Source organism: Ictalurus punctatus, chromosome 20 (genome assembly GCF_001660625.3).
Source record: "Ictalurus punctatus breed USDA103 chromosome 20, Coco_2.0, whole genome shotgun sequence".
NCBI lineage: Eukaryota > Metazoa > Chordata > Actinopteri > Siluriformes > Ictaluridae > Ictalurus > Ictalurus punctatus.
Window position 1 is genome coordinate 12,017,727 of NC_030435.2, and position 21,952 is coordinate 12,039,678.

General features: G+C 41.5%; 1 protein-coding gene across 4 annotated transcripts in view; it reads left to right on the top strand.

Annotated features, from left to right (window-relative positions):
• The window catches only part of cadm3 (cell adhesion molecule 3), a 203,011-nt gene that overhangs the window by 120,632 nt on the left and 60,427 nt on the right, over window positions 1–21,952 (top strand). For all 4 annotated transcript variants that reach the window (XM_053688579.1, XM_053688581.1, XM_053688580.1 and 1 more), the window contains exon 3: window positions 7,262–7,417. In XM_053688579.1, coding sequence (XP_053544554.1) covers window positions 7,262–7,417 — 156 coding nt within the window. The remainder of the gene's footprint in view (window positions 1–7,261; window positions 7,418–21,952) is intronic.

Here is a 21,952-nt window from a genome sequence, read left to right on the forward strand (position 1 = left end):
AAGGAAAATATACTCTAGTAATAATATATAAGGATATTATAACTTGTATTAGGGCCAATATGGTAATGTTGACTCCTAGATGCACAACGTATTAAAAAAAAAACTAACATGGGTACCATGTGTAGCTGTAATTAGCATTTCATAGCTCCATTAGCCATATTAGTATTAGCAATGACTTTTTTGTTCAATAAACACTGACAATCTTGGCATTCTTGAATGTTTTCCCATTATGATTGAAGTTAACTAATAATATTGTAACTGACAGTGTTAAAAAATTGTACTTACACTGGCCAGAATTTTGATTTAGTAACTGTGTCGATTTGTCCTATATTTCCACAAGAGCATCTTGAACAGAAGTGTCACACCTAGTGGTGGCAGTGAAGTGTAGCAGATGATACTCCTTGTAAATAAATGAAAAGTTCAATCATGAGAGACCAGTGAATGAAGTAAAGAGAATTGTTTATTGAACAAATGATGATATGATTTGTCTTGAAAAAGTCTTCAGCAGTTCGACTCTAAAAGTGTGCTCACACCGAGGAGATTTGCGCCTATAATTCTATTCTGTCTAATATTTTTAAAATGGAAGCAGCACAAACGAAACTTTTATCGGCACAAACCAGCACAAACGAAGCACAAACGATTGAGACTATTTGGAGTGAATTTGGAGCATGTGGGGGGCTGAGTGACCCCAGAATGACCTTTGAATATTCTTTTAATATCTCCAGAACCGAAGCAGTACAAACAAAATTTTTTACGCCACAAACCAGCACAAACGAAGCACAAATGACTGAGAATATTTTGAATGAACTTGGAGCATGTGTGGGGCTGGTGACGTCACCGCACCAAAATTAAACACCTAATATATTAAAAACGGAAGTAGCACAAACGAAAATTTTTATGGCACAAATCAGCACAAACGAAGCACGAACAATTGAGAATATTTTGCTGACGTTTTGCGTTGGTGGGGGGCCAACTTCAAGCAGGTCAAGGAATTGTCTGTAGACCTCTGAGATAGGATTGTATCGAGGCACAGATCTAGGGAATGGTACAGAAACATTTCTGCAGCATTGAAGGTCCCAATGAGCACAGAGGCCTCCATCATCCATAAATGGAAGAAGTTTGGAACCACTAGGGCTACAGGACAATTCTGTGAATGTCCTTGAGTGGCCCAGCCAGAGCCCAGACTTGAGATCTGAAAATGGCTGTGCACCGACGCTCCCCATCCAACCTGATGGAGCTTGAGTCCTGGTCCTGCAATGAAGAATGGGAGAAACTGCCCAAAAATAGGTGTGCCAAGCTTGTAGCATCATACACAAAAAGACTTGAGGCTGTAATTAGTGCCAAGGTTCTTCAACAAAGTATTGAGCAAAGGCTGTGAATACTTATGTACTTATGTACATGTGCTTTTTTTGTTTTTTATTTGTAATAAATTTGCAAAGATTTCAAATAAACTTATTTCATGTTGTCATTATGGGGTATTGTTTGTAGAATTTTGAGGAAAATAATTAATTTAATTCATTTTGGAATAAGTCTGTAACATAACAAAATGTGGAAAAAGTGAAGCGCTGTGAATACTTTCTGGATGCATTGTACCTTTCTTGTGGAATCAATGCAGTGTCAGTCAGCTCATTAACTGTAAGGAGGTGTGAATGCTCTTCATATCATACTTGTGGCCCATCATGCACTTTTCTCATTTACCATGCACTCTCATTCATTTGGTATACATTTTAGTTCGGAATGCAGGCCAACATTTGAAATGCTACTGCTGTTCATATACCAGTTTAATTTAGTTTGTACTTGACTTTCATTCATGTACTTATGTAAACAACCATAAAGTTATGTGTAGACAACTAGAACAAAGTGTGCTGTTTTCCATACTGTTTTTCCAACTGTATTCTCTGATTCTGATTACTTCTCTGACTCCTTCAGGTGTACTGTATATCAGTTTGTTAATTTGAGAGTTATGATACATTATATGAAAGATGTAAGTATTGTATGACATGAGTAGCTCTCAGCCACTTAATTTTTTTTTAAATAGCTCTCAAATTAAAAAAAGGTTGGAGACCCCTGCCTTAGAGTCTATAGAAACATATGATAGTGTTGTTTAATGCAGAGGAAATAGATGTATACAGCTTTTTACACTTTATTCAGGAAGGTAGAGCCCCAGGTTCAGGGTTGGTGACCATTGAGCTAAAACAGGGGGGTGTGGGTGCGGGTTTTCATTCCAATCAAGCAGGAGACACACCCGATTCCATCTGTTTAATCAGTTGATCTTGGCTTTCAGTAGACTCAAGTGTGGCTTCTGCTTGATTGGAATGAAAACCTGCACCCACAATGTCCCTTTCCAGATAAGACTGAACACTACTGCACAGCAAAATCACCAATGTTGATTTAACACCCACAAAATTGAATTCACACCCTTCAGTGTTTATATGAGTCCACTGGACTCATATAAACACTCTGGGTATTAATTCAACAATAGGGATTTTACTGTGTGCTCTAAAACATATTAATAAGTAATTAGTAACACTGGAAGGGAAAACGAATACAAATATTAGAACAGATTTTCTACAAACTAGAGCTTGCACAGCTGACTGTTTTTGGCTTTATAATCAAAATACAGTGTGTGTGTGTGTGTGTGTGTGTGTGTGTGTGTGTGTGTGTGTGTGTGCTGTCTGCAAAGTGTTTCACAGAGTGAAGCTAGGGAGTTTAAGTGTTATAAATAGCCTAGCTAGCTATTATTAAACTTGATTATTCATGGTAGCATCAAAGGATTGTCACACCAAGATTCATTTTTCTCTAGCTGGTCTCACCATTTTAGTAAATAGCTGAGTAAATTTACTGAGTGACACAACAGTGGCATATGTGAGATTTTAGCACAACATAAATCAGTTCTGAATAAAGGCTGATTGTAACAAACTGAAAAGTCTGGCAAGGAGGAGTCAGGAACCGGCTGAACGGTAACATAAAATTGAATAATAAACAGAATTGAAACAGAACATAAACCACAAACGGAACACAAAATGTACGTGTGTGTCTCTCTCTCCCTCATTGGCGCTTCCAGCCTCTCCTTTATCACTCTCTCTCCCACTGATTAGCCAAATCAGTACCAGCTGTGCATCCTCACAGTCTGACTTCTCCCTCCTCGACCCACTGATATAAAATAATTATTAGCATTCCTCAGCCATTACTTAATTAAAAATATTTTAATTATAAAAAGTATACACATTCCAGTTAAAATTGCAGGGTTTTGTTATGTCAAAAAAAATGAAACCAAGATAAATCATGTCAGATCTTTTAATTGATATAGCAACCAAATTCAAGTGAAAAACAAATAGTTTTAGTGAAAAAAAAAGAAAGAAACTTATGTAACAACTAGATAGGTTAAGTTCGTCACGACAAACTTTTTAAAATAGTTTGAAATCTAAAGGTAATATGCAGTCTTAAGAAAGAAAGAGAGACTAAGAAATAGGGTGCCAATACTTATAGAGTATAGATAGCATGATCAGTCTGAAAAGCTCAAGCCGTTATAACAGTCAGAAATTTTTTATGGAAGTCAATGGGAATTTTGGCCACTTTGATAACAGGGAAATCTGTAATTCTGATCAGTTAGAAAAGATACAGCATTGAAGTCAGAATAGGGTGAAGGTCTGCACCCAGTTTGGTGGCTGTAGCTTGAAAGCTCTGGGAAGAGTGCAATATTGCTTTTATACAACAGTTTTATTAGAAATTTATATAGAGTAACTGACATTTCAGACACAGTATGGCCAAATAATTTGTTTATTTCGCTTCACCAACAGAAGTAAATCCCAAAAAACCACACTCATTGAAAGCCAATCAACTAGCTGGCCAGCTAGCTAACAATGATTTGTGAATTCCCATTAAAGATGTTCCCTTTCAAAGGGAACTTCGACGCGGCATTTAGCATAACAGTATGGGAAGCGCCCATGCGCACGTGACCAGTATCTGAAGCTTGTGTAAAATCATGCCTCTACTTATAGGCCTGTCATGATCAGGTGACGTGGCAATTAAGCACGTCGCATGATATATATATATATATATATATATATATATATATATGGTACCTGTGAACCACGCCGCCAGCCTTATTATCTTCAGCAAGTCTACATGTCTCTTGTTTGTGTGACAAAAAACGCTTCATTTCCACTCTATATTTTCTCAAAATCTCTAAACTTTTCTATCCCTTTTTTAGAAAAAAAGAAAAGAAAAGGGAGGGAAATAATGAGCGAGAAAGAATTCAGAAAGTGTGTTACACCTTGCTCCCGTTTCATCACGGGAGGAGGAGACGGACATGCTTTCTGTGTGAAGTGTTTGGTCGTGGAGCATGCGACAGCAGCCCTCGAGGGGTCTGACTGTCAGTATTGTGAACATTTCACGAGTAGGCAGCTCTGCTCTCGACTCGCTCTCTTCTCGTCCGAAGGGAGTTGGTTTGATGAGCGCTTCCTCTCCAGTGAAAATAAATATAAAGCTCCCTCACACCCCCAGAAAACTCCCCTAATCTCCAGAAGTGCATGATGAGATATCACGCTTCTGGAGAACACCATACACTAGCCGTGTTTATAACCCGCGACGTCTGATTACTCAGCCGTCATGGGGAGTGAGCAGCATGGCTATGTAGCGATGCCAAAGGTGGTGGAGGCGCTTGCAAGCCACCTCTCTCCATCAATGGCAGGTAATTTAGGGAGGCCATCTTTACCTTTACCTAGCGGGTCTTACTTGTGGGTCACTGCATACAATGGCAGTGTTGCAGGCCTACAAAGCAGACCTGCTGAGTGAGCTCGATACTGGGGAGGGAATTGGGCCCGAGGCAGTGGCAGAGCTACGCCACACCACAGATTTATCTCTCCGGATGAACAAACACACGGCCCGTCATATCGGCCATTCAATGGGTAGCCTGGTTGTGGTGGAGAGGCACCTATGGCTCAACCTCTCAGGGATGGGGACAAAGATAAGGTCCCCTTGCTGAACGCCCCTGTTAAACCTTCCGGCCTGTTTGGCGGCGCGGTTAACGCCATCGCCGACAGGTTTTGCGAGGCAAAACAGCAAACGGCGGCGTTCAGCCAGTTCCTTCCCTGTTGTGTCGAGTTTGCCCGGGCCTCCATGAGTGGAGCCCAGGCCAGTGCTAGTGCGAGGGAGGCACAGAAGGCGAGTGTGGACCGGGCGGCCACAGCCTCAGCCTGCTAAGTGACCTGGTCTAAGAATGGTCATAAAAGCAAAGCAGGCAAGGAAGGAACGGTCCTGATGGGAGGGACGTATCAGGGGACATGAGGTTGTTAGGGTAGATAGCCCCCAGTGCTACTGTAGGGTAGCCCTAGCCAAAGCCATCCCATGTTTTCAGCCTTCTCTGGTCAGTGAGCTGTCATAGTGTGACGGAAATCTGGTGCTTTTCCGCCAACAAAACGTGGAAAAGCTAACATCACTGAAAGACCATATGGCAGCATGGAAACTACTGCCAAATGTGTCTCCATGGGTTCTGTCTACCATAGAAAAGGGTTACCAGGTCCAGTTCAGAGCTCGACCCCCCCGGGTTCAGAGGTGTGCTCACCACAGTTGTCAGCACAGAGCAGAGCCCAGTGTTAACCCAGGAAGTATGTTCCCTTTTGGACAAAGGGACCATAGAACATGTACCCCATTCCCTAAGGGAGGGAGGTTTTTACAGCCATTATTTCCTGGTCCACAAAAAAGATGGGAGTATGCGGCCAATTTTAGATCTGCCTCATCTGAACTGTACTCTTCGGACATACAGGTTCAAGATGCTGACGCTCAAACTTATCGTACCAGAGATTCACTTCGAGGACTGGTTTGTGACGATAGATCTGAAAGACCCTAAAATGTTCAACATGGGCATACTGTTGTATTACCACTGAAGCTAAGCTACGGGAACAATGCAAAATGGGCACCCCCATTTTGCATTGTTCCCGTAGCTTAGCTTCAGTGGTAATACAACAGTATGCCCATGTTGAACATTTTAGGGTAAGTTAATATTGCTTGGGGAACAGAAGTATTCCTGTACAGTATTGTGTTTTGTGTTGAGCATTCCACAAAGCATGGGCATCAGGGGAAATTTATGTGTGGAAAATCTCAATGTGTACCAAAAGAACAGTGATGTTACAGCATATGTGTAGTTCAGCCAGACCATAAATGCTGATTATTCAACATTAATCTGGTGTTTAGTGAGCCTTTTTGCAAAATTTATGAAGCTTTAGGATCCATGAAATGTTATGAATTGCAGGCTGAATAATGCTCGCTGGTTAAAATACTGTAGCTGAGGCTAGAAATATTGCCTTAGTGCAGAGGTCACAGCTTTTGTGTTAGACACACATGTGCCATGTAAACAGATCATTTGCACAAGCATGGACTCAATCACCATCTAGAAGTAGTCTATGAAAATCTACACATATACTTAATGAAGTAAATATCTGTTTGTTTAGACACACAGACAGAGGCAAAAATCATATGCACAAATACTTCGTACACACATATACACACCAGCACACACACTGCTTTGTGCATATAGACTCTTAGAGACTCATTTAGACTCTTAGAGACTCCTTTCTAGACTAACATATCTGTTTGTATGTGATTGTGTGTGCACTCACAACACAGACAATAACAAAAACTTGTGAGAGAGTATAGACTTTGTACACTTGAAATCAGAGCCCAGCTGCAGTTGCACAGTGCTTCACCAGTAGTTTCAAGTATTCAAGACTATTTTTTGGCTCCATCATCTATTAGCAAATGAAAACCAAAAAAGTATTTGTTCAATAAAATAAATAGTTCATAGGTTAACATCAATTCTACATTATGCTTTAATATTGTAACAATTAGAATAATCATTCAATTATTCATAATCTTCTGATAATTATCTGGTTTATTAAATCCCAGGCATTATAATGTTTTGCAGCGGGTCTCTGTTATTGGTTATTGGGCTCTGTGCAAGTGGGTAACTACAACCACTGCACAAATAAGCTCTGCTGTCGTGTGTGTTTTGTTCTGCCTGCTGTTTGAAACCAAGTTTATATACAGTACAAGTCAGAAGAGACACTCCCAAAGTTTTAGTGTGTTTGTGTGTGTTTGCTTCCCACCCTCAATACCCTTAACATTTTTCTGCAGTGTTTCTCTGTAGTTAAGAAACAAGATTGAAAACTGTTTTCTCAGTTTTCAATCTTATACTTGACTGCCTTTATACTGTTGATGGTATGGTGCTGATACAATGCTATGGTGTTTTGTGATGCCATAGATGATGATGAAGATCCTTTCCAGCCAGTGACCTCAGATGAGACAGTGGCAGAGGGAGGTACAGTGACTCTGACATGCCGTGTGGCTGAGACTGATAATTCCTCCCTCCAGTGGTCCAACACTGCACAACAGACACTCTACTTTGGAGCTAAAAGAGGTAAGACACACAGGGACTGGTGGGTGGAGAGAAATGCATGGATGGATGAGTGGTCAGATAAATGGAAGAATGGATGGGTAAACATAAGGACAAATGGATGGGTGTGTGATTTTAACCCTCAAAGAAATTGTGATGGACAGAAATATCCCAACTGAAGAAGAATGAGAAATAATGAACAAATAAATGAAGAAGGAAGACGAATAATAGATAGACAGGAAAATCTGCTCAGTGAAAGACCCAATATAAAATTAGAGGAGAGAAATACCTACATATACTTAACTCATTCTCACACACATTTAACTATGTTTTTGCACTCCTAAAATGGAGCTTTTAAAACACACATGCGTGTGCACACACACCAACCCACCCACACACACCCACACACTTATCTATGAATACACCAACTTTCTCAGAAAATATGAAATCCTTAAGGGTTCTTTGGTTGTCCTATAGGTTCTATAAAAGTTCCAAGTAGAACCATTTTTGGACCTTTAATCTGATGAAACCTTGAAGAACCCTTTTTCTGAAAGTGTGTGGAGGATGTCTCTGATTAAATTAAGTATATAATTATATATATATATATATATATATATATATATATATATATATATATATATATATATATATATATATATATATATAAGTTTACTGTGTACTGTGACTGTGCAACTCATTTCACTGGACAATCTCAAAAGAGCAGAGGATACAATTGTGCATTTTTGTCAGCATGAGTGCTTTGCTGAAGAAATTGAAACTTTGCAAATGGACGACCATATGAAGTCACATAGTTTAATTTGCAAGCTAGACCCCATACTCAAAAATTTACTCCTGCATGTTGGTGGGATACTTGGCAGATTGGCAATGCCAGACAAAAGAAAACATCCACTCATTCTTCCAAAGAACCATCATGTGTTGAAACCAGTTTTGAGACATATTCATGATTAACTAGGCCACTGTGGAAGGAATCACATGCTGTACAATCTAAGGCAAAGTTATTGGATTCCTGCAGCTAATGCACTGGCAAGGAAAAATTGTTTAGAGTGTGTTTTTTGCAGACTCTTACACTAACTTTGAAGGACAAAAGATTGCAGACATGCCAAAACAAAGAGTAAGCCCTGAACTACCCCCATTTACATATGTTTGAGCAGACTGCTTTGGTCCAATAATAGTAAGAAGAGGACGTAATGATGTTAAAAATTACAGTGTTATTTTTACATGCCTTACCACCAGAGCAATTCACTTAGAAATAGCCAGTTCACTGTACACAGTTTCATGTACAGTAATCAGACAGTTTATTTGTAGATAAGTATAAGAAAGCTGACAATGGAACAAACCTCACTTCAGCAGAGCGTGAACTAAAAAATGCAATCAAAGAATGGAATCAAGATAATAAACTGGAAATCATTTTGCAACAAAAGGGAATGAAATTGGCATTTAATCCACCAGCTGCCACACATCACAGAGGAGTATGGGAGAGACTAATCAAACGAGTAAACAAACTTTAACGTCAATCATGAAGGAACAATCTTTGGGTGAAGAATCTCTTCACATCTTTATTTGTGAGGTGTAAGCCATTATTAATAGTCGCCCATTGACAACAGTGATATGATAATCCTGGTGACCTTACCCCAAATCACCTTCTACTTTTAAAAGGACATCCAATATTACATTTTGTACAAGTCAGTTTGTTCAAGACTTGTACAATAGAAGTAAGTGAAGGAAAGTGCAATATCTTTCAGAACTTTTCTGGAAAAGATGAGTGAGAGAATATCTTCCAAATTTACAGGAGAGGCAGAAATGGAACAAACAAAGGAGAAACTTTTTTTCCTGGAGATATTGTCTTGGTGGCAGATCCTACCGCACCAAGAGGATCTTGAATGATTGGAAAGGTTATTAAAATAATTGCAAATTCCAAAGGAACTGTTTGTAGCCTTTGTTTGAAAACAAAATTAAGTGGCAAATAAAGACCAATTACTATATATAGCATATTGGTTGAAAATTCATTATGCTGGTTTAATGAATTATCAGTGTTATGAGCATGTTTATCATGTCTCATTTGGTCTCATGTTCACATGCACTACTTTGAATAAACTTTAAAATATGAACTTCCTTGATTATTATCCAATTGACAAACTGAATCATGGTGAGGACAAATGTATGAACTATGGGGGAAGTTGGCTAGTGTCAGGGAAATGAATGCTGGACATCTGCATAGTAGGCAGAAATCCTGTCCAATTGATAGGATTGGATTGCATTAGATCTCTCAACATTGACTGATTCATCAAACCAAGGAACTTTGGTCTCATCAGATCACTTCAGTGATACTTGAGAAAATGTTTATGGCTGTGTCACATACTTATGTCTCACAAATTCAATTAATCAAATTCATACTTCATTCATAATGGGAAAATCCAATCCAATCTGACTGCAGAAGTACTGGCAGCAAATATAGAATGAATGCTCAAAAGAGAGTTCAGGTCCCACTTGACAAATCCATCCTCTGGACCGACAGCACATCTGTATTGAAATATATTGGAAATGAGAATGAAAGATTCAAAACATTTGAAGACCACAATGAAAAAACGTCACAAAACTGTATTTTTGGAGTTGTGTATACACGGCTTTTGATTGAGCATTGAAGAATGATCTCATAAATGTAATTAGAAAGATCAGTCACATAATTTTCCATTTAAAATAAAGCTATGCTATGGAAAAATGATCACAGTCCAGTCACATGACCGAAATCAGCCAATAGGCTTTGAGTAATGGCGGATACCCACCTGAGTGAATTTCATTCACTCAACTTACCATCAAATTTCTTCCACATATCTCATTAATAATTGCTCTAATATTAATATAATAATAATAATAATAATAATAATAATAATAATAATAATAATAATAATAAATGGATACTTCATTAATATTTATATTAATCTTAATAATTAAAAATTAATAATATTCAAGTTGAGATTGATGTGTAAGGTATATTCTGTGAGTTTTCAGTATTTAAGTGATGTTGATGCTCAGTTGAATAAATTAGTATAAGTTCATCACTGTATTACTGTGAATACCCATGAAAGAAAGATCAGAGTCCGCACAAGCATTTTTTCATGCTTCAATTAACACAATGCAAACAATAATGGCTGATAACTTTTGGTGTCTTCATAAAGACTATGAATGGGTCTAGTGAACATATCATCAAGATTTTCTCTGTTCTCAACTATTATGACATAAGAAGGTTCTGAACTTTTTAATTCAAATTCTGGAATTCAAGCACAGTGTGACTCTGATCGTTTTATCATTGGTGCCTTCATTTGTGGCCAATAAATTTAACACAATTTGAGAACTAACAAAAGTCACACAGTGGCGACACATCAGCACAAAACAGAACCCTGCAGATTATGCATCCTGTGGACCTGAATGCGTGTACCTGGTTCATCTGTCTAGTTTCTCAAGTGCCCAAAAACAAAATAACATCATAAAAATGCTATTGAAAGATGCCAGCAGACATACAGTGGTGCTTGAAAGTCTGTGAACCCTTTGGAATTTTCTAACACACTGCATAAATATGAACTAAAACATCACCAGATTTTCACACAAGTCCTAAAAGTAGACAAAGAGAACCAAATTAAACAAATGAGACAAAAATATTATACTTTGTCATTTATTTATTCAGGAAAATGATCCAATAGGTGTTTTCAATCAGTTGGATGACATTCAGGTGTGAGTGAGCACCTTATTTTATTTAAAGAAAAAAAAAAAAAAAAACAGGGATCTATCAAAGACTGATTTTCACAGCGTATGTTTGTGGAAGTGTATCATGGCATAAACAAAGGAGATTTCTAAGGACCTAAGAAAAGAAATTGTTGATGCTCATCAGGCTGGAAAAGGTTACAAAACCATCTCTAAATAGTTTGGACTCCACCAATCCACAGTCAGACAGATTGTGTACAAATGGAGGAGATTCAAAACTATTGTTACCCTCTCCATGATTGGTCGACCAACAAAGATCACTCCAATAGCAAGACGTGTAATAGTCTGCAAGGTCACAAAGGAAGCCAGAGTCATTTCTAAGCAACTAAAGGCCTCTCTCACATTGGCTAATGTTAATGTTCATGAGTCCACCATCACAAGAACACTGAACAACAATGTTGTTGGCATGGCAGGGTTGCAAAAAGAAAGCCACTGCTCTCCAAAAAGAACATTGATGCCCTTCTGCAGTTTGCTAAAGATCACATGGACAAGCCACAGGTTGTTGGAAAAATGTCTTGTGGACGGATGAGACCAACATAAAATTTATGGTTTGAATGAGAAGCTTTAAGTTTGGAGAAAGGAAAACACTGTGTTCCAACATAAAAACCTTATCCCATCTGTGAAACATGGTGGTGGTGCTAGTATCATGGTTTGGGCCTATTTTGCTGCATCTGGGTGAGGACAGCTTGCCATCATTGATGGAACAATGAATTCTGAAGTGTACCATCAAATTCTAAAGTAAAATGTCAGGACATCTGTCCATGAACTGAATCTCAAGAGAAAGTGGGTCATGCAGCAGGACAACAAACCTAAGCACAAAAGTCATTCTACCAAAGAATGGTTAAAAAAGAATAGAGTTAATGTTTTGGAATGGCCAAGTCAAAGTCCTGAACTTAATCCATTAGAAATGTTGTGGAAGGACCTGAAGCAAGCAGTTCATGTAAAGAAACCCACCAACCTCCCAGGGCTGAAGCTGTTCTGTAATGAGGAATGGGCTAAAATTCCTTCAAGATGATGTGCAGGACTCACATACTTTTGCCATTCACAGATATGTAATGTTGGATCTTTACCTAAGTAAGCAAATGACCAAGTATAATATTTTTGTCTCATTTGTTTAATTGGGTTCTCATTGTCTACTTATAGAAAATATTCTGATGTTTTACAGTATGTCATATTTATGCAGCTACATAGAAAATTTTAAAGGGTTCACAAACTTTCAAGCACAATTGTAAGCCTTTCAATTGTTTGTTTAAATGGTTCATACAGTAACAAAATAAATTGATAATACAATGGTACAATGGAATCTGAGCATAAACATATTTATTATTTTTTTAATCATCCCTGATAATCATGTACTTAGTTGTGTTAACTTTACTATCAACTGTTAAGATATTGAGAGATTGAGATAATGTCCAAATGCACCAATGTAATATTGACATTTTTAATAGTATATAGCAATAGTATAGGAAATATCCAGGAAAAAATATAGGAACCATTATGACCATGGTAAAGTTTAATTTTCAATTTTGATTTTATTATCATTTATGAGCTAATAATTTTAGACCTGAATGTACATATTACATATTCACAAACTACAATCACTGAGCACTTTATTAGAACACTATACTAATACTGGGTAGGGCCTCACTTTGCTCTCAAAACAGCCTCAAATCATCATTCCACAAGCTGTTGGAACCATTCCTTTAAGATTGTGGTCCATGATGACATGATTGACGTCAGGAAATTCCTGCAGATTTTTCATGTGGACTTTCATGCTTCGAATCTCCTGTTCTTCCACATCCCAAAGGTGTTCTATTGGATTCAGATCCACTGAAAAACACTGAACTCATTGTCATGTTTATGAAACCCATTAGAGATGGCTTTTGCCTTGAGATATGGTGCATTATCATGCTGGAAGTAGCCATACTTGAATTAGACACTGATGTGTGTGAAAATCCCAGGAGATTAGCAGTCAAAATCACTGAGATCACGTTTTCTCCCAATTCTGATGGATGATGTGAATATTACAAGAAGCAGTTGGCCCATATCTGCATTATTCTATGCATAGCCTCAACCAGTGCAGCATTATCGTGAATGCTCTAGGACTTACAGCACTTTTTATATGTGGTTCCTCTCTGTTTATGGGACCAAAAGTAATTTGACCATTTGCTGCTCATCTGTTCCATAACCAGTTGTGTGTTATTCCCTCATTATTTCACTTACAAGTAAGCAGATAAAAGGTCTAGATTTGATTTCAAGTGTGTCATTTGCATTTGGAATCTGTTGCTGTTAACTAACATGAAGGCTAAAAAATCTAAACAAACCCAACAGAGAAATAGCAAAAACCTTAGCTGTGGCCAAATCAACTATTTGCTACATTCTTAAAAAGAAAGAATGCACCAGTGATGAACAGCAAAAGAAAACAACTGTGGTAGGTGACAGAAGAATTATTTCCCTGGTGAAGAAAATCCCCCTCACAACAGTTGGCCAGATCAAGAACACCCTCCAGGAGGTAGCTATATCTATGTCAACAATCAAGAAAAGTCTTCACTAAAGTAAATACAGAGGGTTTACTACAAGATCCACACCATTGATAAGCCTCAGAAACAGGAAGACCAGCTTAGAGTATGCCAAAAACATCTTTAAAAAAAGAAGAAGAGCAGGCCTGTACAGTTGTAGAACAACATCCCATGGACAGAGAAGAGTATGGAGAAGGGAAAGAATTTTGCTGGTCCAAAACATACCACATTATCTTATGGCATGGGCATATATAGCTGCCAGTGGAACTGGTTCCCTTGTGTTTATGCTGACAAAGGCAGCAGGATGAATTCTGAAGTGTACAGGGATATATTGTTTGCTCAGATTCAGCCAAATGCTTCTAAACTCATTGGACAGTCTTTCGCAGTACAGGTGGACAGTGATCTGAAGCATACTTTGAAAGCAATCCAAGATTTTTTTTAAGGCAACAAAATGGAGTGTTCTGCAATAACCAAGTCAATCACCTTAATCAAATTGAGCATGCATTATCAGTTGCAATAAATGCCTGGCAGAGCATCACCAGGCAAGAAACTCGTTATCTGGTGATATGTGTGGGTTCCAGACTTCCAGAAGTCATTGACTACAAAGGATTTGCAACCAAGTATTAAACACTGTGAGCACATATTCATGATTTGATTTCAATTCCTTCAGTCCCCTCCGGAAGTATTGGAATAGCAAAGTCAATTCTTTTGTTTTGGCTATACACTGAAGAAATTTGCGTTTGAGATCATTTCCTATTTACATGTAGACGTGTTAAACAACTTAGAACATGGCACCTTTGGTGGCAGAGTAGCCAATTTTTAGGTGAGCAAAAGTACAGGGAACAGACAGTCTTGAAGTAAATTAAAGTAAATAACACTTAATTGCATAGCCCTTGCTTGCAATAACTGCATCAAGCCAGTGACTCACTGACATCACCAAACTGTTGCATTCTTTTTTTGTGATGGTTTTCCAGGTTTGTAGCACAGCTACTTTCATCCGTTCATCCATCCATCTTCCATACTGCTTACAATCATATAGGGTTGCAGGGAACCTGCAGCCTATCCCAGGGAGCATCGGGCACAAGGCAGGGTACACCCTAGACGGGGTGACAGTCCATTGCAGGGCATGACTACAGCTACTTTTAGTTGTTGTTTCTGTTTTTTAGTTGGGATTTCTGTGGAGATTTCTTTGGGTTTTGTATTGGAGTTCTGTGGGGAGAGTGGCAAAGGCAGACACCACTGGTGTGGGCTCGACCCATTTTTGTAATAGATGAATATGAATACAGCCGTGTGTCTTACCAGGCTGTTGCAGTCAATAGTTGTCTGGGATCACCCTCTCAAGGACTGTGTATGGGCCCTGCCAGCGAGCCAGGAACTTGCAGGAAGTGCTTGGGAGTAGGAGCAGCACCTGGTCACCAGGCTGGAACTCTATGGGCTGAGCTGGTCGGTTGTAGGCCCTTTGCTGGTCTTGTTGTGCTACCTCCATATGCTTCTGGGCAATCGGTGTCACTTGGTCAAGCCGTTCCTGCGTGTCCTGGATGTACTCTACCAGGGAGTGAAAGAAAGAGGGCTGTTCCTCCAAGGCCTCCCAGGCCATGTCCATCAGTCCTCAAGGGCGCTGTCTGAAGAGAAGCTTGGAATCCTCATCTAGGGATTCTGGTTAATCCTTTCTATCTTCTGCACCTTGCCCCAATAGTGTTTTATGCAGTTGTCCTCCTTCTGCTTGCATCTGAACTTTCATTCCTGAGCGACCTGATTAAACACAGAGGAGACAGGGTTAGAGTGCGTGGGTGTCTCATCTGAAGTGGCTCATTCCAGGCATCCCCTTCTCCATAGCCAGGTAGGGCTGCCGGACCCGTAGTTGGGGAGCTGGTGTCTTCCAACAGTGTCTGTTGGCGGGTATGGCATAGGCTCATCCCGGGGCGTTCCATAGGCAAATGGTTCCATAGGCATGGTGGCGAAGGAACAGGCCACGGCATGAGCTTGGGGGGACCTCCATTCTCCCCTGCCAATTTCCAGGGTGGCTAGGGTGCTAGAGAACCTCACTTCCCGATGGCCTTGCACTATTCAGGCAGCAGAGCTTGCAAAATCCAGTCCATCACCACCCGTTCGACGACCGGGGAGGTGGGGTGTCAGTCTGTTTGGAGCACAGACACTCAGAAGAGACGAGTGAAGGCAAAAAAAGGTGTATTTTAATTTAATGTATGGAGGAAGGGGGAAATTGAGGGTGTGAGGTATCTGTGGCACAGTCTTTCCATAGCGGCAAGCGGGCTGGAGCAGGCTCAAGGCAGGACCCAGGGAGCATGGCGCTGACAGTAGGTATTGGCTGAGCGTGCAGCATATCCAGGGAGTGTCATCTTCAGCGCTGTCGTCTTCTCTGTTGGCTTTTGTGGGGCATAAAGACAGTAGAATCAATATTATGGTACCCGGAGACGTGTCTCACCTCTCTGTGCTGCCGTGGTCCTTTCATACTCTCCTGACATCTGCAGGAGGATGAGGAGCCTCCGCTCCACTCATTAGATACCAGCTGTGTGTGCTTCTGCCGCCCCGCCTTGTAACCATGTGCTTTACACTGTCCACAACACGCTTCAGCGTTCAGCACTTGAGTGGCATTTGTGCAAGGAGCATGTTGGCTTTTGTGCATGTGGGCTGCATACTTGCCATTATTACTGTGTTGTCACTAAATAAGTATCTTTATGTAAATATTATTTTATACATCTTATTAAAGCTAACAACGAATATAATATTGTCTTTGTAGTTGGTCACCCAGCAATTTTGATCCTTTCCTTTTCTGTGTAATCCAAACTGTGGAATGTCTGTGACAACATAAAATCCACAAGGGGTTCTTCCCCATCCCACTCTCTGCATCCTTGCCTCTCTGTGACCCCCTCACTCAGGCTACCCTTCATTGCCCCCTTAGCATCTATTCTAGCCGTTAGACTAACAGTCCTTCAGGGCTGCCACAACAAGCTAACACTAATTCACTATTCTCAATGGAAAAAAAATGGAATCATAAATCTGTTCTGGAAATTCTAGAAGATTAAACAATACATGCAGCAGCCTCGGGATAGGTAGCAAGTTTATTGCTTTCTGCAGAAAGTTCTCAAGTACACATGTATATTGTCAAGATACAAAGATGGATACAGAAGCAAGATCTTCAAACATTTAATAAATAAACAACAAAACAAAGACACAACAACATGAGGCAAAATACTATTGCAAAAACTAAACACGGAAACGTGAACAAAAGCATAGAAAGACGATAGTTAGACGATACATAAGACGAAGAAGCAGTACAAACAGTGGCTATATATAGGAGTGCTCGTTAAACAAAAAACGTGATACAGGTGCAGGTGGTCATGTGACAGTGATGTAGTATGGTGCAGTGGATGCTGGGAAATGAAGTCCAGAGTTCCCTCCTTGATATATGACGGAACCCCCACCCCGAAGGGCGCTTCTCCCGGAGTGCCCAAAATGCACTCCCTCCCTCTGGCGGTCCTGGCCCCCTGGGCAAAATGTCCCCAGCTGAACCAGGTGACTAAGCGGCATCCTCAGCGGAGCAAGAAAGCAACACTACGTCCTCAGCGGAACAGGTAAGCAGAGCGGCGTCCTCACCGGAACAGGTAAGCAGAGCGGTGTCCTCAGCAGGGCTGGAGCTCAGAGCGACATTCTCTGCGGGACAACTTCCTCAACAGGACAGGAGAGGGGAGCGATGTTCTCCACGAGGCCCGAGGGAAGCTCCAAGATTTCCGCGAGGCCAGAGAGGGGAGCACGGTTCTCCCTGAGGCCAAAGGGAGGAACGATGCTCTCCACGAAGCACGAGGGGGAAACGATGCCCTCCGTGGAGCAGGAAGGGGGAGTGACAAACGGCGTGCAGCAAAGAAAAAGAACAATGTCTTCAGTAGAACATGGAGGCAGAGCGACGTCCTCAGCGAAGCAGGATGGCAGAGCGACGTCCTCAGCCGAGCAGGATGGCAGAGCGACGTCCTCAGCCGAGCAGGATGGCAGAGCGACGTCCTCAGCCGAGCAGGATGGCAGAGCGACTTCCTCAGCCGAGCAGGATGGCAGAGCGACGTCCTCAGCCGACCAGGAAGGCTGAGTGGTGTCCTCAGCCGAGCAGGAAGGCAGAATGACGTCCTCAGCTGGGCAGAACAGTGGAGTGCCTTCCTCAGCGGTGCAGAAAAGCAGGGTGAGTTCCTCAGAGGTGCAGGCAAGCACAGCGGCATTGTGCATGGGGTTGGCGAACAGAGAGGAGCACTTGGGTATGTTGGGACACGGAGCAATGTCTTCGGCCAACCAGGGCGACTGAGTGACGTCCTCAGCTGAACCGAAAGGCTTAGTGGTGTCCTCAGACGAGCAGGGAGGCTGACTTACGTTCTCCGCTGATTCCGTTTGCTGGACTAGATCCATAATAGGGGAGGGAGGGTGGGAGATGGTACTAGCCCAGTTAACAGACTCCCACTTGTACCCAGACTCCTCCATGTCCTCCTGCTGCTTATGTAGTGCAGCTTGGTACTCCTCCTTTTGGCGTAGCGTAGCATAGTTCTCCACAAACATGGGTGGCAGAGTGAAGCCCAGGTATTTCATGATGATCCACTGCTTCCATTATAGGTCTTACATTCTGTCACGATACAAAGATGGATACAGAAGCAATGCAGATCTTCAAAGATTTAATAAACAAACAAAAAACAAAACAAAGACACAAGAACACAAGGCAAAATACTGTGGCAAAAATTAAACACGGGCACATGGACAAAAGCATAGAAAGATGATAGTTAGACAATACATAAGACGAGGAAGCAGTGCAAACAGTGGCTATATATAGGAGTGATCGTTAAACAAAAAACATGATACAGGTGCAGGTGGTCATGTGACAAAGATGTAGTATGGTGCAGTGGCTGCTGGGAAATGAAGTCCAGAGTTCCCTCCTTGATATATGACATATATACATGTGAAATACACTGAAAACATCATGCACAAGAGCCCTGAGCACAGTTCTTGGGGGGTTTTATAGCAAGTGTGTACATGCAAAACAGTTGCATACAAATCTGTTTCTAACTGCCCCATATTTGGGGTGAGAGTTTCTATGAACTTATAAGTATCATTCTTTTCAGTTAACACATATATTCTTAAATCTTGTGTTTTATCACACACATGTCAGACTTCCAGCACCTTGCAACTATAGATATGAGGAACTAGGCTTCACATAAATAGCTTGCAGAGTAACAGTCAAAAATTCCATCACAGTTCCCTCTTTTTTAGCCTACTGAGGCAAACCTAAGCATGAAATTTTGATCACACAGCAAGAAAGTACTAATAAGATTGTGACTACTACAGTTAGTATTGTTACCAGACTTATCAGCACTGCCCTTCAATTATAAGAGAACAACCATGACAACTATTCTTCTTATGGTTTGTGGGTGTTTTCTATGTGCTCATCTAGAAGCTTCTTTAATGCATTCAAGATTTTAGTCAGGTTGTCATCAGGACCTGTGTGCATTTGCATGAAGGTGCAGCATTGATCTCTGAACATTGTGCAGACACCTTTATCTGGTGCCCTCATATATGTTGGTTCTGCATGGCCATCACTGAATTGCATGTAGCTGCTCTCTGATCAGGTCTAGAGCTTGAATGGTGTGGTTCATGAAACCTCCTTCTGAGACCTTGGCTCAACCCCTCCTAATCTCAGGCCTCTTTACGTGTTTGCATTTTTCACCAGGTCCACTGGACAAGGGTCACTAAAAGCACCTGACCCCCAGTTCCCCTGAACGCTCCCTGAGTGGGGGGACTTAAGAGCTCTGGTCTCTCTGTAGCAAATTTGTGCAACTTGGTGAATGTCCAATAATTAGGCAAAGGGGTTTTCTGGGCTGGTTAATCATTGGTTGTCCTTTTCCACTCATTTGCAAAGGCAGGTGTGTATCCATGTGGTTCTGCGATCTTCACTGCTGATGCTGTCTGTGGTCCTTTAACAGGATGCGATCACCAGGATTCAGGCTGTGGAGTTTACCGCTTACATCCTTGGGTAGGGCCTCTTTTGCCTGTTTGTGCACATTTCTGAGAACAGAGGAAAGATTAATGCAATAACATAACATCTACTCTGTGCATTCCTCAGAAGAGAGGGTGTGTTGTCTCTTGGGCCCAATCCCCATTTTCATTCGTCTTCCAAACATGATCTCAAACAGGTTAAGGCCCACCCTGCTCCTTGCTCTGGCTCTCCTCTGCATCAAGACTAATGGTAATGCCTGAACCCAATTCATACCAGTGTCTGAGAAGCATTTTCCAGCTTGTCTTTCCACAGCTCCCCCACTGGCTGGGTGGTATGAACAGTGTTGTTTCAGATCGAAACCTAAGTAGTTTTCAGGGCTGAATTGACAATGTGTGGACGTCGCTACTGATCCTAAATGGAATTTAGGAATACATCTACATCGTTGTGAAAAAGTATTTGATTTTTTCTATTCTGTTTTTGTGCATATCTCATACTTGTAACGGACTAACACTGGGAGATGGGTTGGGATCAATGTTGCAGAAGCATTTATTAAACAAACCCAGAACACAAGTATCAATCTTGGTCAATGAAACAGGCAGGGTTCAGTAACGGGTAAACAGTCCAACAGGCAAACAAGACAGAAGGGTAATCCAAAAATGTCAATCCAAAAACACAGGCGAAAGGTCATAACAGGAAGCACAATTAGATAAATCAGACATATGCCCAGTAAGGCAGGTTAACTGGCAATACTTCGCAGTGAGTCTCACAAAGCACATGGCTTATAAACCTACACACAGGAAGTGGCTGTGGAAGGAGTGGAGTGGAGTGGAGTCAATATTCGGGAGAGGGCTCCCTCTGGTGGTGGGATGAGTGGGTCTCTGATTGTGGCTTTACAGAATTTCCCCCTCTACGAACACGCCCCAGTGTTCTTCTCTGAGGGTGTCCCCTTGGTCTGGGTGCTGGGCAGGTTGGGGTGAAGTAGGTGGAACTCATGGGTCAATGAGGGGTCCCGGATGTCACTGGAGCTACTAACAAACTCTCCTCTGGTCCGTATCCTTCGCAGTCCACGAAATATTGCATCTGGCCTCCCCTCCTTCTGGAGTCTAGGATTTCCCTGACCACCAGCTCTAGTTTGTAGGTCACAGGATTCATTTGTCTTAGGATGCAAAAAGGACCAATATATGTGGGGCTGAGCTTCCTGTAAGTTATCCGCAGATGAAGGTCTCTTGTAGACAGCCAGACTCTCTGAACCAGTTGGGATGGGGGCGTCTCCTACGGTTGGCATGAATGCGTTGAGCCTGGACGGCCCGCTGGAGCCGAACGTGAGCGCTGTTCCACACCCTCTCACTTCTCCTGACCCAGTCATCCATGGCTGGCACCATTGAGGGTTCACCTGAAAAAAGGGAACATGGGAGTTTGGTAGCCCAGAGCACATTGGAAAGGAATGAGTCCTGTGGAAGAGTGTGTGAGAGAGCTCTGTACACATTCAACCCATGGAAGGAAGTCACTTTGTTTCTCCTGTTCTTGGCAGACATTGGTATCTAGCTGTTTGCATAATACAAATTGTCTGCCATACTCGGGAGGTGAACTGGAGACCACGGTCAGACATAATGTCATCTGGGATTCTGTAAATTCTGAAACCATGGTGAAACAGGGCATTAGCAGTTTCCTTGGCTATGGGAAGACCCTTAAGGGGGACCAGATGACATGACTTGGAGAATCTTTCGATTATATCAAACACGGTTGTGAACCCATTGGAGTTAGGGAGGTCTGTGACAAAATCTACCGATAGGTGGGACCAGGGTCTCTGCAGAGTGGGGAGTGGGTCAAGGAGGCCCCCGGGGAGTTATCATGGGATTTTTGACTGTGCACAAATGGAGCAGGACTTGACAAAATTCCTAACATCTTGAGTTATGTTTGGCCACCAGAATGAGTTATGTAACAGTAGTAAGGTGCATTGAATACCTGGGTGTCAGGTACTGAGAGAAGTGTGCACCCACTGGGTAATGCACTGTCTGAGTGAGCATGGTACATAGTGTTTAGTAGGAGGACAGGTGGGTGGAGGAGGATCAGTTTGTTGTTCCTGCTGCAGTTCCTCTATAATGTCCAATCGGATGGGTGCAACAATGATAGATGGCACAATCCCAAGGACAGTGAGGGGGAAGTTGAGTTGCTTTAGCTTTATTCAACACCTCCGCAAGCTCAGCATATTCCTTGAGAATCTGGGAGATAGCTTGACTGTCGGGACTCACAATGCTGCTTGAGAGACATGGC